The sequence below is a fragment of the Lytechinus variegatus genome, chromosome 6 (genome assembly GCF_018143015.1).
Source record: "Lytechinus variegatus isolate NC3 chromosome 6, Lvar_3.0, whole genome shotgun sequence".
Taxonomy (NCBI): domain Eukaryota; kingdom Metazoa; phylum Echinodermata; class Echinoidea; order Temnopleuroida; family Toxopneustidae; genus Lytechinus; species Lytechinus variegatus.
This window is the reverse complement of record NC_054745.1, coordinates 25,700,988-25,717,113: the sequence shown is the minus strand read 5'-3', so window position 1 is coordinate 25,717,113 and position 16,126 is coordinate 25,700,988. Positions and strand designations below refer to the sequence as shown.

At 35.3% G+C, this 16,126-nt stretch overlaps 1 protein-coding gene across 1 annotated transcript; it reads right to left on the bottom strand.

Moving 5' to 3' along the window:
* Nucleotides 1-2,686: 2,686 nt before the first annotated feature.
* Nucleotides 2,687-9,894, bottom strand: LOC121416579 (putative defense protein 1). Its single transcript, XM_041610071.1, has 5 exons — nucleotides 9,593-9,894; nucleotides 8,899-9,059; nucleotides 6,075-6,163; nucleotides 4,163-4,269; nucleotides 2,687-3,422 (listed from the first exon to the last, which is right to left on the bottom strand). The coding sequence occupies exons 1-5, from the start codon at nucleotides 9,786-9,788 to the stop codon at nucleotides 3,355-3,357; spliced, it is 621 nt and encodes a 206-aa protein (XP_041466005.1). The 5' UTR covers nucleotides 9,789-9,894; the 3' UTR covers nucleotides 2,687-3,354.
* Between the last annotated feature and the right edge of the window lie 6,232 nt (nucleotides 9,895-16,126).

Genomic DNA, 16,126 nt, shown 5'->3' with positions numbered 1-16,126 from the left:
AAAAGAACAAGTGGAGACGTGACATCATCAGCCCACCTAATGAATATTCATGACGACTGTTTTTACAAAATATTACTAAACTTTGAAATTCAAGCTATTTGTTGTCCGATTTTGACGAAATTTTCGGCGTTTTGCTTAGTGAATTCTACTCTATTTATTAAGCTATTTATTTATTAAGCTAAGGGAAAGAGAGCAAGGCGCGAAATGCAATCCGATAAGGGGACGTCACCCTTTTCCCCTCTCTATTAAAAAAGGAGAAATGAAGTCACTGAAATAAAGGGTTACAAATCCCACATCTCTTTATTTGATAGACCTCAATCTTTTATATTTCCCCCTAATCTTTTCTTACATATTTTTAATGTAAATGTTGTTATCTAATCTATAAGAACATTATCTTTGAAAAGATATTATTATATCGAAACTATTGAACGATCTTATTGACTAAACAATGCACAGCTATAGGATAACAATTTGAAATGCATATAATTTCGATTTTAATGTAGGGTGGAAATAGAGAGGGGGTAGGCCCAGGAAATATTGGGAGCTGGTGAGGAAAGGAGTCAGAAAGATTAGCCAAGAGAGACGGTGGGGGGGGGGAGGGAGATGAAAAAAAGTGGGCGAAAATAACGGCATGGGATGTTAAGTTTTCTAGGAGAGCGCCAAATTAATGTTTGATCATAACTTTTCGTGGTAGTAAGGAAGAAAAATCGAGAAGAAGAAAATGAAGAAATAGGAAATATTGTACAGAAAAGACCGCGTAACCTTATTACATGCACCCTGTGACTATAGGCCTATATGTTACCTTAACCATTCTAAAAACCTACGGAGCATGCCGCCCCTGCATTGCAATAAAACCTTTGAAATAACGGCATACATATTATGGGATGGGAATGGAAAAATCTAAGGTGAAAATTAGACGAGGGTGTGGGGCAGGATATTTTTTTATATTTTTAGAACAAGAAATGACGCAAATTCAAACATATCAATCTTCAATTGAAGATGAACTCAGATCCCTTAATAAAATATTTCACATTCAGTTTGTTGTCATTTTGAACTATTGATAGTGTAAGTGTATGGTAGAAGGAGAAGAAAGTAGAAGCACACCTCTCCCCTAGACTTCTCCTCCTTCACCTGCAATACCCCCCCTCTCCAGACCATGGGAACGATCTTATAACAGGGATGCTGCTTTAAATTTTACAAGCAAAAGAAAAAGTAAAGATTTTCACTACAAAATAAAAAAGGTAATTCCGGTCACGAGAAATTTGGCAAGCCCCCAAAAGGGGAGGGTTTCACAACAAAATGAAAATGATTTTGGTTACATTTCTGCTATTAATTAAGCATACCTACCAGGGTTCCAGGGGGGGGGCTGCCTATGGTGAATATCACACGCAGTGCTCCCTGGTAAATATTCCAAGGCCATGCCCCCCTCCCCCTTCCCATCTCCCTCTCTCTCTCTCACACACTCTCTGCCCCTTTCTTTCTTTCTATCTATCTATCTATCTTTCTTTCTTTCTTTCTTTCTATCCATCCATCCACCCATCCATCCATCCATCCATCTATCTATCTATCTATCTATCTTTCATTCCTTCCTTCCTTCCTTCTTTCTTTCCTTCCTTCTTTCCTTCCTTCCTTCTTTCTTTCTTTCTTTCTTTCTTTCTCTCTCTCTTTCTTTCCCTGGAGCATGGTATAATTTATATTTAAAACAAAGTGATTAGTTCCTTGTCATTAAAACTAGGACCTCTTTAAATCATTCTTAATAGATTTTTATATTATGTACTGCATATGAAGAGTTTTGTTCCAAGAGAAGCAAAATCAATTTTTTGTATTTTTCTGTAAATCAAGGGTTTTTTATTCACCATTTCCCTTAGCCACCGCTGTCATATGATAATGCTATCATCTGAGATTAATTAAATCACGTTTTCAAAAATCTAGCAGTCATGATCAATTTTCAAAGAATTTTCTAAATTTCTTTTTTCATGGATTTAGGCTCGTTTTAAAACAAAACCTTAGTAAAATGTCAATTCTTGTCAATTTAAACATATATGGCTAGTAGAGTATATTTCACATCTTTTCTGATGTTTATTCATTGAAAAGATGGTGTATAACCAATTACCTGTAGGAAACACTTTAAGGCCTGGTCACACCGCCCGAGCGTTGTTGGAGCGGTCGTGGAGCGATAGGGAGAGATGGTCAAATTTCGCTCACAAAATTGGGGGAAAAATCGAAATCGAAAATGGTGGACGGTAGCGAGCGGTGATGATTTTTTCTCTCCGCTCCAACAACGCTCGGGCGGTGTGCCCAGGCCGTCTAAAAGCGCTGGAGCTCTTCAAATCTTAATAGAAATTAGAATGTAAGTGCCTTATTTCTTAAAGTTTGATTGATTAGGAGTGTGGATATAATAACACTTCTGATAAAAACTGAAAAGGGATCACCCATCTGCTAAAAGACGGCATTTTCCATGAATTGTTGTAAATACAAATTAATAATTTAATGATACATGTTTCATTTTCATAAATTGACACAAAATACAAGACCTATTAATTTCAAATCTCAGGCCATGATGACTTTTATGAAACTGATTAAAATTGACCCATCTTACAAGTTAGGCCATATGCAATTTATATACATTGTATTTTTTAAGGTAAATTAAATTAGATAACAAAATGACAGGAGTATATCGAATTGTATCTTTTCCGTTAACTTTATTGATTAAAAAGGGATTTTCTACAAAATGTTGGCAAAACATTTAGTATAAATGGGCATACACCTTATTCGAGGGAAATAATGATTTTAAAATACATGCATCTTTTCTGTACAACCCAATATAACACAATTCATTTTTTAATCGTATGCGAAACAATGCGCAAATCAAATAAGACTTGAGCATATCTAATTTATCTTTTCCCGGTATTAATCTTTTATTGATAAAATACATTTTCTACAAGGTTTTGGCAAAACATTTGGTATAAAAAGGCCTATACACCTTATCTTGAGGGAAATGGCGATTTTGAAAAGAAAAAAATATTTGTATATTTGTATAACCCAATATGACACAGATTTATTCTTCTTTTTTTTTAATCGTAGGCGAAACAATCCGTAGTCACACTCACTAAACCGACGCCAAAGAGATCAAAGAGTGTGCGTTATTTTGAATGGTACACTATTAATCGGTCTGAAATCAGTTTCGCTGGTGTGACTGGACGATAAACTTGTTGGGCGCTATAACTTGGCCAATCAGGATCATTTTTGCATGCGTATTTTGTTCAAAACACTGACTGGGGACCAATCAGAATTGTCCTTTCATTTTTCATTCCACTGAAAAGTTGAGAATGGTGAGCAGGGTGTCATCTGTATTTAGACATTCGTGAAGAGGAAGACGAGTAAAGATCCGAAGAAAGATGCCAGACTCAGGCTTGATTTACCTACATCGGGAATATTAGGAAATAAAAGAAGTTAGTTAGGAAAGAAAATGAAATATGTCAAACGTCATTGAGCAGCAGAGCATCAAAATGATCATAATTGTCATCACCATTACTACTATCATCACCGACATCATTATCATCATCGTCATCATCATCATCCCCACTACCACCATCATCAACATCACCATCATCATCACCACGACCACCATCGCTATCATCACCATCGTCACTATCTTCTTCATCATCACCATCATCGTCATCATCATCATCATCATCACCATCATCATCTCCAGTACCACTATCATTATCATTATTATCATCAACATCACCATCATCATCACCACCATCATCATCATCATCATCATCACCATCATCATCATCACCATCATCACCACCACTACCACCATCACCATTACCACTATCATTATTATCATCAACATCACCATCATTATCATCATCACCACCGTCATCATCATCACCATCATCATCATGCACCACCGTCGCTATCATCATCATCGTCACTATCTTCTTCATCATCACCATTATCATCATCATCATCATCATCATCATTACCATCATCATTACCATCATCATCATCATCATCATCACCATCATCGCTATCATCATCATCGTCACTATCTTCTTCATCATCACCATCATCATCACCACCACCACCATCATCATCATCATCACTGTCACCTTTACCATCGGCATCAGCACCATAACGTCATGGACCTTACCTGACGACGACGTAGTCATTCTCATCGTCGTATCCGAACCGTACATGATGACGTCAGAATAAAGTTCGGTCCAGTAAGTGCTCGCAGGTCCCTGGACAACAGTCATTCTTTAAAAAGTGAAAACGGTCGTGCAAATAAAAAACAAGTGAACGTGAGTAGGCATTAAAAATGGGTGCAAGTTGACAGCACTTATAAAGAATGCAACATTGAGGGCGCCTTTCGGGTGCAACTTTGCACCATTTTGAAATCTCATTGATATTGATATGTTTATTTGTATCGTATACGTGTACAGAATCTTGATTTATATGAATTGCGATTGCAAACTTATTGATTTGAAAGAGGAAGAAAATAAAGCATTATTCAAAAAATAGACGTACTAGTAATTGGCATATTTTAAGGGCTCAGTTAGCTTATAAAGAGTGCAGAGTTAGTTACCAATGCTGGTTGCTTATCAAACGCAACAGTTTATGCATGGAGCTATTAGCTCCATGGTTTAGGCATCCGAAAAATGTGCAAAGTGAACCTGGGGGGTGTTTCACAAAGATTTAAGTATGACTTAGAGTCGCACTTAAATGTCTAGTTGCGCGCAGTATAAAAGGCATGACAGCATTGGTTAGATCATGCCAAGATGACGCGCACTACTGCGTATTGATCAATAAGATTGCGCGTTGCATATCATGTACGCGTCGACATTTAAGTGCGACCTAAGTCATACTTAAATCTTTGTGAAACATCCCCCCGGGTGTATTATAAACGAGCAAACAAAATTGTATGATTTTTGCACCTTTTTCAACTTAGGGAGCAAGAAAACTCACACTGTTGCACAGTTGCATTTAGGATGCGGAGCTTTTTTTCTTATAAATAAATGTGTGAAGGTTAACAATACCAACTTTCAGGTAATATCTGCATGTATTACTTATTTTTGTTCTGTTTTGCTTTTGAAACGAAATATTATGCATGATACATGAGCAAGTGACATATTCAAGAAAAAAACACGATAGAAACGAAGAGGAACTATGATATATTTAAAGATCGCTAGAGATAACTATTTCTGCAACTATATAGACAAGTTAAAATAAAAATAACAGATTTGATAGTCTTGAATAGTATTTCTTAATCTAATTCGGAATTGTCCTATCAAACATCATTAGCTTTTATACAGATTTCAATCAGAGGATTAAAGAAAAAAAAGATTCTGATGTAAATCCAATCTGAAGAATACAAAGTTCAAACAGAAACAACCATTAAAAATATGAAAATTAAAGCTAAAGTAAATAAAACGTTTAGACTTTATTCCACCGGGTCTTTTGCGACAAAGCAGTATATTGGTAGTTAAAATTCTTAACACATTTTGCACTGCAAAAACTCCGGTGTTGATGCTCCATTATGCTCTATATTATATTGTATTATACTATACTATATTATACTGTGTTTTTTTTGGTCTGTTTTACGAAGTAAGAATGCCCTTCTGTAAAATTTTACTTGATTTGTATTGTTTTATATTACTTTGTATTATGTTTTGAATGGAAATGAAATAAAAAAGAATTGAATAAAAATATATATTTCCACACCAGGGAAATGTTAAACAACACCACTTTCGTCTTGGTCTAACACCAGATAGGTATTTATACAACACCGATTATTATTAAAACAGCATCGGTTCGATCCCAAACTGGTGTTGTTTCAATACTTCTCTGGTGTGGACATATATATATTCCGGGCTGGTGTTAAATCAACACCGGAGGTTTTGCAATGTGGAAACTGATTATTGCTATATCATTATACAGGTATTATAATATGCTCATTCATTATCTTTCTATTTACTGCTTTGTTCATATTGCCTCGTCTGGATTTTATCAACAAAAACTTAAAGATAATAGGAAAAGATATTGACTTTGAACTGGACAATTACCTGAAACGGACTTCGCCCGATCCTGCCGGTGGAGACCATGTCCCCTCTACCGAAGTCTTATTATTGTTGATGCTGTGTCCCCAAGCATTCTGTACACAGTTAAAAAAAATAGCGTGTTGTTTAAGCTCGTCACTCTAACAACAGGTTGTTTAAACTTTTTTGTAATTGTTTAAACTGTTTAAAAAACTTATTAAAAAAGTTTACACATTTGTTTAAAACGTTTAAACAGTTGTTTAAAAGGTTTAAACAATAGTTGTTAGAGTGACTTGCTTAAACAACGTGCTTAGAATTTTAAACAGCGTTTTTACAGTGTAAGTGTGAAAAAAAGGTTGGGTGGCCATAAGTTAGTCTGCAGGCACAGACCTTGATTGAAACTATGATCATCAATTCAATTCAATTTTTTTACACTCTCAATAAGATAGAAACATAAAAAACATACATAAGGTACATAGTAAAACATTGTGACAGCATACAAAAAACATATTTATGAGAATGAGGGGCCAACAAAAAAGAGCAGATAGCCTTATTGAGCGTTGACCCACAATCTTTAAGACGAAACGATAAATGTTACAAAAACAGATTACATAAATAAAAACAGATATTAACAAATGCATTTAAAATAAAGCGTAGTTATACAAGCAAATTAAGAATACAAACTCAAAATGTAATTTGTAATAACGTTTGAAAGAATTGAGGGTTCGGCATGTTTTAATAGAAGACGGTAAATCATTCCAAAGAATAGGTTTTTGAAAGACGTGGGTCTCCACGCAAAGACTAGCACATGTAAAATCAGCTGGGAAGAGGGCCTTCAGTACACAAATAATTATAGGCTGCACTTCAGACCCTTAACTCGACTGAAGGGGTTGCACAGCAGATTGTGACCATGAGTAGGCCTAATCAATGGATAATGGGTGATTTTGAAATGTTATAAATCAGTTGGGAATGTTGGAAAATGACCTGTAATAATTTCGTTTTCATGTTTGTGGGACGCACACACTAAGAAATAGGGGTTCAAATTAGCACCCCTAATTATGCTAACTGGGATATAGCAGCACCCCCGGGGGGGGGGGGCTAATGAGTGTAATCATGCTCATTTGTGTACCTTAAAGGACATAGTTAGCGACATTAAGCACCCTATAGATTCGAAATCGTTTAATGTAAATATTGTGCATATTCAAAAGGTGAAAAGTTGAACTTTTTAAGATGGAAACGGGCATTTCTTGGTGCAAATCATCTTTTTTAGGTGAATATTTGCAGCTTTTCCCAAGTTAGGGTGCTCCTTAAATTTTTAGGGTGCAAACTTGAATCTTTATTTCTAAATGTGCACTGCATATTTTGTTTTCGTTCAATCTTTACGTATATTATGTTACCAACCCATATTGTCTTGTAATTACAGTTATCAAGTATTCTATACTTGACCGACAATTACCCCCATGACGAGGACCCGGTAACATAAACTCTTACGATTGATCGTAAAGCTGATTTCACTATTGATTGCATTCATTATTGTGTATAATCAATTGTAAATAACAGTCAAACGATCAATTGCTAAGCTCTATGATACAGGGCCCTAATCTTAATACAAGAAAGATAAGAATATCAACGACATCGTCTAATAGTACTGACAAACAAATTTCAATATTAAGAGTGGTTGGGCAAATAAGGCCAAGGTAATGGGGCCCGTTCCAGAAAGGGTTGCGATCAAACGCAACTCAAAAAAATCTTGCGCAACTTGATTTTCAGCCAATGAAGCACCCGTATTCGGGACTTGCGATTGATATTTTGACATGCGTTTAAACGCAACTCTTTCTGCAACAGGCCCCATTCTTTTTTTCAAGGGGCGGAATATTTTAGGGATTTCACGAGATCAGGGCAATATCACTGAATATCAACCTCCTGAGAGCAATGAAGTATTTGGTAGAGCTTGCCTTGCGCATAAAGGTAATATATGAAACGTTTTTTTTTCCACGGCGGAGTTAAAACCCAAGGGGGCAGGGGGACGCACACAATATCAAATATCCCCGACTATTTTTTTTTTATTTGTTATGATGGAAAGAAATACAACATTAAAAAATCGAAATAAAACATGTATTTTGGACGAGATGACCTTACTTTTTGGGTGATAACCTTTTTTTTTTCTTTCTTTCTTTTTTGCTTGTAAAATTTATTTTGGTAGAAATGACCTGACAACTGGGGTGATATATAACCTTCTTTTTTTTTTTGGGGGGGGAATGGTTGCTTAATAAATTTTCCAGCACCTGGTCCCCCTACCTTTGGGGAGAGATTACCGCCCTTGTTCACACGCTCAAGGTAGATGCAGATCAGATCTTTTTTTGCCCTGAATAATGCTGTGAAAATGCAGAAGACTGAGAAATATGATATCGTTGCTGCTTTCGTGCAAAGGGAATCAGTAATTTTGCTTCAATGAATCTGTTGTTATATTTAGTGATCCCGTCTTATACAGCGTTAAGTGTTTGCTGGTTTGGCAGGAACGTAAGGAAAACAACTCAAGACAGACAGTTGATAGCTCCTTGGACGCAAGCGAACCAGCGCGGTTTTATAAATAGCGCATTAACGTCATTAACGTTCACAAATTAACGCAAACGGTATTAACATGAACAAATGAAGGCAAATGCTATTAACGTTATAGAATTAACGCAAACGTTATTAGCGTTACTTAACGATTTAACGCAAACGTAATTAACGTGAAATAATTAATGCAAACATTATCAACGTTATCGAATTAGCGCAAGCCGCAAGGCATTATTAACGCAAGAAAATGAGGTATACTGTAACCGCATGCAATGCCATTGAATATGCTTACCGCTGTGGAACCGAAGCAGTCTAATGGTTTAGTAACGGTATCTTGAGATGAAAAGACGCCGAGACTAGTAGTCTCGGATTCACTGGAAGACGAGGAGTCCCAAGGGCGTGCCTGAATGAAAAACCCACGGAAAGTGGAGTTGTCGACTCCCTCAATTCGTACTATGAAAAAAATAAACGATAGCAAATCAATAAAGATATCTCCCGATCAATCAATCAATCTATGTATATTATCCATCCATCCACTCATGTATCTATAGTATATCTATCTATCTATCAATGCAGACATATTTTTTTGAAAACTATATCAGTCAATCATGTAATCAACAAATAGTCCTGTGATCATTAATGAATGAATCAAATGAATAAATAATCAATTAATCAGTCAATCATTAAATCAATCGATCATCCAATCAATCAAATATGAATTGATGTTGACAAATAAAAACTTTTTAATACAAAAAAAAAATCGTGATATGTGGGATTGCTCAATGGTGTATGAACTAAATGATTAATTGAATGAATATGTAAATGATCAGATACTTGTACTAAATGAATGAATGAATGTATAAATGAATTGATAAACAAATAAGTAGATAAATAAATAGTAATGAAAATGGATGAATAAATGAATAAACAAATAAAAATAGATCTATCAATAAATTAATCGATAAAGAAATATAAAGAATATATACCTGTATAAGTATTATCAGTTTGCTTGACTGCAGTAATGGTATAAGGAGCATCTCCAGTCGCATCGCTAGACCCATGGCCGCTAGGGACCATGTCCTCACACAGACCGGGTACTGATACCGGAGGTCCGTTGGGTGAAGCGATGACGACCGACATCGCCATCGAAAGGAGTACGGTCGAGATCATCGACGACTTCATCGTGTCAGTGCTTCAATGAAATCTGGACAAAATGGATTCACAAACCACCTCTTTTGGCGATGTTTGAGGAGCCGCGATAATGATCACGTCAAGCGGGTTCAGGCCGGGATTCAATGTGTCCTAAATGGTTATAGAGATGGACTTTCAACCAATGAAGAATTTATCATTGCAGGGCGGCGCCACGGTAGTGTGGGGGGGGCAGGGGCTACCGCCCCATTTGATTATTGAAGTAGTGAAAGTAAAAAGAAATGGGAGAGAAACATTAGAATTATGAAACGATAGATGAAACAAAGAACGAAATAGAGGAAGAAAGAAAGAAAGAAAGAGAGAGAGAAGGAAAGAAAGAAAGAAGGAAGGAAGGAAGGAAGGAAGGAAGGAAGGAAAGAAAGAAAGAAAGAAAGAAAGGAAGAAAGAGAGAGAGATAAAGACGAGAAGGAATTAAGGAAGAAATAAAACAAAAACAGGGCAGGCAGAAAGGAGGTAAGGACGAAAGAAATAGGGAAAGAATTAAAGAAATAGAGAGAGAGAAAGAAAGAAAGAAATAGGGAAAGAAAGAAAGAAAGAAGAAACAAAAGGAAGGATGAAATAAAAAAAAGCAGAAAGAAATTAAAAGAAGAAAGAAAGACAGAAAGAAAAAGGAGTAAAGATGAAGAAATAAATAGATGAAGAATAAAGAAAGACCAAAAGAAGGAATGCTAGGAGGGGCCTACAAAATTGAGACGTTTGGGTCTTAAATCTATACACACTAATCGAGATCAATATGACGACCCTGATAATGTAAACACCCGGTGTCAACTCCTTATTGGACCACTTTTGTAAAAATTCAAGTTTTGCAATGTCATGGTTTGGGTCTTTCAGAAACTGATTCACCGTCCTTTCACACGATAAAAAGAAATTTTATTTTAAAAAAAAATAACAAGTGCACCAATAATGCATATAGCATTTCCATTTATTTGGAAGCAGGATAAAGGAGCATTGTATATTAAATGCCTTGCATACGTGCCGCGGCCGGGGATCGAACTTCGGACTTTCCATAATATAGCCAGGCGCCTTAGACCACTCGGCCACGGCACCTCCACTTAATTTGAATGATGATTCCAGTGAAAAATCAGGCTAATGACGAATATTTGACACGTGTGAAACAAACGCAGGATTTGATTAGAATCACGAACGCTAATCAGAGTGATCACAATGATGAGTCAAGGGCCTTTTCACACGTGAATCTTGAATCATCATTGTAATGATGATTGCTATTGTAATCGTGACTGTGATTAGCATTCGTGATTCTAATCATGTTCCAGTTTCGTTTCACATGTGCTAAATATTCGTCATTAGCCCTATTTTTCACTGGAATCATCATTCAAATTACGATTTTTGTTTACCGTGTGAAAGGGCGGAAGTATCAAGTGTGAAAAGACCCCTGTTCAACAGAAATGTAGTAGCCCTATCTTCTTCTTCTTCGTTTATCCCGATTGTAATCTGGCCTAACCAAATATCATTAATCTCTTAAATTACACCCTGGGCCCACGGTCTTACCATGGACCTGGTCTTGCGAAGAGATTCGATATAGACTAAGATCAAACTCAAAGTGCGATTGATCCAAGATTCTTATCTCTTAACTACACAAATTAGGATCAATCGTAAATTGTGTGTGCTTTGAATCTATCACAACGCTTCGTAAGACCGGTTCCCAGAGGAATGTCCAGTAGTCAACTTTGTTCATTGAAAAGCTATTCATACTCTGATCATCGGGCCAGGGTTACGACCTGCAGGCACAGACCCTGATTGGAACTTTGATCAACAAGTGTGCCTCCTCGCAAAGACTAGCACCTACAAAACTTGCTGTTCTAATACAGCGAGAGAGCCTTCAGTACACAAGGCATGAGTAGGCTGCACATTCAGACCCTTAACTCGAGTGAAGGGTTTGCCCAGCAGACTAGCAGACTAGGGCCAGGGCGGCTTGGCCGCCTAGCCAAATAAGATATAGCCCCCCCCCCACCAAAAATAAATAAATAACATTCCTTCATTTCAGGGTTTTAAAGTCTATTTGAAAACTTGTAAGGAAACAGAATATCGCATTGCCAAAAAGAAAGGTACTCTTGCACTTCACTTTAGGAAGTGGAAATATGTGTTTTGATGTACACTGTACTTGTAAGAAACTGCTTGTATATTAGATGTACTCGTTTACTAGCTGATCCCCTTTATTCCATGTAATACTGCTTTGTTCTAATTCATTATGATTATGTTATTTTTTTTATTATTTTTTTATTTCGATTGTATTTTGATATTTGTGTAATCATTTTATCGATCAATCAAAACTTAATGAAAAAAAAATGGGAAGAAGAAAGAAAGGAAGGTTCCATGAAGTAGGAGAAAAGGAAAGAAATAACAATGTATGTTAATGTATATATTTCGTAATATTATGATATTAAGTGATATATTTAATGCATGAATACTATATTGTAAAACGCATTCAAGATTAATGCAATGCGCTATATCAATGCAACTTGTATGGTATTGTATTGTATATGCCTATCATCTGTTGAATATCATGTAAAAATAATAAAATATCATAACTAGATTTGTATTTTGAGAAGGGTCAAAATTTTTGTCTTCTCGCGGCTCTTTATATATTTTTTTTCTATACATAGGCCTACGCCGTGTTGTGGCCCCTCAAAATATTTGACTCAGTACGCCACTGCAAGTTGCACCACTATCATGACTATAGGCCTACATACGATATGGGTGGACGTTGGTCTCACAGTCTATGTTGAATCAAAGCAAGGTCTGTGGATATTTTGATGATGACGGTGCTCGAATTGGGAAATTCTCGATGCCGTTCCAGGCCTAGAAAAGTATAGGCTTTAGAGAATGTCAATAAAAGGAATGAAGAACAAACACGATATTCCAGCTTTTATCACGATTGGTCTTGTGTCTATTTCTGAAAATAACGTAAGACAGTATAGGCCTAATCAATGACTTGACATATTTTTTTTTTAAAGTACAGGTGGGCGTCCTTATTTTACATGAACTCTACTCTTTAAAGGAAACAACAACCCAAGAAGAGAAGCAATCTTATTGGAAAGAGTAAAATGAAAGGAAAAATAAAAAAAAAGTTTCATCAAAATCGGTTTTGAAATAAGTAAGTCATGGATGTTTAAAAAGTCTTGTTGTACTTTCTATGGGGATCCTCAAATTAGCAAACGTGCTTCTGAAAATGGCTGATTTTGTGGACAACTCTCCATTTGTTTTGTACACAAATTTTCAGATTTTCACCCGTATTTTACATATTTCACATTATCCCCTCCTGACCTTGACATAAGTGGTGTGAATTATATTTTCCCATAACATTTGTAGTGATCAGCAGTGCACAAGGCAAGATGTAATTTTTTACTCTTTCCAATAAGAATGCTTCTCTTCTGGGGTTTTGGTTTCCTTTGACAACATGACACTTATCAATTATCCGTAGGCGGCGGAAGCGGGGGGGGGGGGGGGGGCGGGGGACGGATCCCCCCAAAGTTCTTTATTATATACATATATATATTGCTTATTTATTATTATTTATTTTTTAACCTATTTTTTGCTTGTTTCATTCGGTATACGCTTTAATATTCACTTGCTATTTGTCTAATGATGTTGTATCCCCTATTCATTTACTGCATATGCTTATATTTTCTGCATAGCTTCCCATTGCATGTTAATTTCATAATTGATATTCTATCGCATATCTTTATATATATTGCAGATATTCGCCTTTGTTCTGTATTCGCTTGTATTATTCGTATTTGTACATGCTTGCTTTCCCATTTTGTTGTTCATTTTTCACCTTTTCTCTTTTTGACAAACTCGGATCCTTTTTCTATTTTTTAGTAGATGTTAATTGCTTATTATTTTATTCCATGTAAGCGTAATTCAGTTCATTTATTTTCAAGCTGGAGCACCGCATGATACACCTCTAAAGATGAGAGATACTATTTCTGTTTTCGTTTGTTACTTTTTTCTAAATGAGAGTATTTCATGTTTGTTCAGTGTTGTGTTTGTATCTGTCTTCTTGCCTGACTATCTCCATTTTTCCTTTCTTCAGATGCTTGCTGAGATGCTGCTTAAGTGCTGGATTATTCCATCTTCCTCACAATTTATTCATGTTTTATGCTTCTCCTGTTTTGATAAATTTTTAAATGGCTGATACAAATAACTCATCTTTCAATTTTTATGATAATGATTCATCTGATAGAGAATCCAGTGACATTGATACCTCTTCTGCCTCATATGATAATAATTTTGCAGATAACCTTAATCTATCATCTGAGGAGTTAAATTATGCCAATGATTCTAATCAATGTTCACTTCCAATTCCCTCCTCGAAATATATTACTCAATTACAATTAAAAGAAGTAACAAAAACATTTTCTAAAAACTCATTTTCCTTACTGCATATGAATATCAGAAGCATAAGTAAACATTTTGAAGACCTTCAGATTCTTTTAGACAACCAAAATAAACATTCTTTTTCAGTTATTGGCTTGACCGAAACTTGGCTTTCCACTGACACAAATTTACCTTATGCAATAGATGGATATGATTTCATTGTTAATAACAGATCAAAAAAGTTGGGTGGGGGCGTAGCACTTTATCTTTCCATTAATTTTGAATTCACTGTCCTAAACGAACTTAATTTTATGAATGAGTTTATTGAGTCACTATTTATTGAAATTTCTATTCCTCATAGCAAAAATATAATAGTTGGAATTATTTATAGACCCCCAAATTCAAATAATAATGATTTCTTTCAATTTATAACATCTATTCTGAGTAATGCGAATTTTGTCAACAAAGATGTATTTGTAATGGGCGATTTTAATATCGATCTATTAAAACATGCTAACAACAATTTCTCACATGAGTTTCTTGAAACACTTTACTCAGCCTCGTTCTTGCCATTAATTTCTAAACCTACGCGTGTTAGTAATCACTCAGCCACTCTCCTTGACAATATTTTATGTAACTCATTACCACCCCCAGAATCCTTAATAGTCCTTTCTGATATTACTGATCATTATCCAATTATGTCATTTTTCAATCTTAAATGTTCCTTAAATAAAGTATATCCCCTACCAGCTAGACGTAGGGCCACCCCAGAAAAATTAGCTAGTCTTGGTGTCAGTTTAGATAGAGTTGACTGGTCTAGTGTTTATAACACTGACGATGTTGATTTATCTTTAGGCAATTTTTTAAGTATATTTAAAAAACATCTAGATGATCATATTCCTAAAAAGAATGATAATCGAGTTAATTATAAAACATCACCCAGACTTCCCTGGATTTCTAACTCCCTCTTGCGCTCAATTAATAAAAAAAACCGACTGTACTATAAATTCAAATTGAAGAAGAATGAACATTCAAAAACTAAGTATACTTCTTATAAAAATACATTAATAAAAGTCTTGCGTGCAGAAAAAAAGAAATATTACTCGATTCAATTAGAACAATATAAACATGATATGAAAAACACATGGAAAGTTATTAAGCAAGCTTTGAATATTTCAAAAAAGAAATCAAATATTACTAAAATAAGATTTAATAATCGGAATATAGAAGATCCCACAGAAATCGCCAATGTTTTGAATTCTTACTTTTCTACGATAGGGGAAAATTTGGCACAAAAAATTCCAGAATCCAATAAGCATTTTTCTAAATTCCTGGGACAACCTAATGCCAATTCCATTTTCCTCTATCCGACTACTATTTATGAAGTGACCGATATTGTTTCCTCCTTAAATAATAAACACAGTGCTGGTCATGATGACATAAGTAATTTTATATTAAAAGGAACCATATCGTCTATTGTTGAGCCCTTGACACATATATTAAACAAATCTATATTAAGTGGTATTTTTCCTAAACAAATGAAAATTGCGAAAGTTATTCCCTTATTTAAAAAGGGAGACGAGCTTGATGCTGGTAATTACCGTCCTATATCCTTACTCTCTTCTCTTTCTAAGATTTTAGAGAGATTAATTTTTATTAGAACAACTAAATTTCTTAAAATCAATAATATATTCACTAACTTCCAATTTGGTTTTAGACAAAAACATAGCACTATCCACGCTCTTTTAAATTTTGTGCATAAAGTAGCCCATTCTTTAGATGATCATTCGCATCTAATTGGTATATTCCTGGACTTCTCCAAGGCATTTGACACTATTAACCACGACATTTTACTTTACAAGCTTTCTCATTATGGAATACGTGGAATTGCCTTGGAGTGGTTCAGGAATTATCTTAAAAATAGAAAACAATATGTTTATTTAAATAATCACATCTCTGATCAACATGAC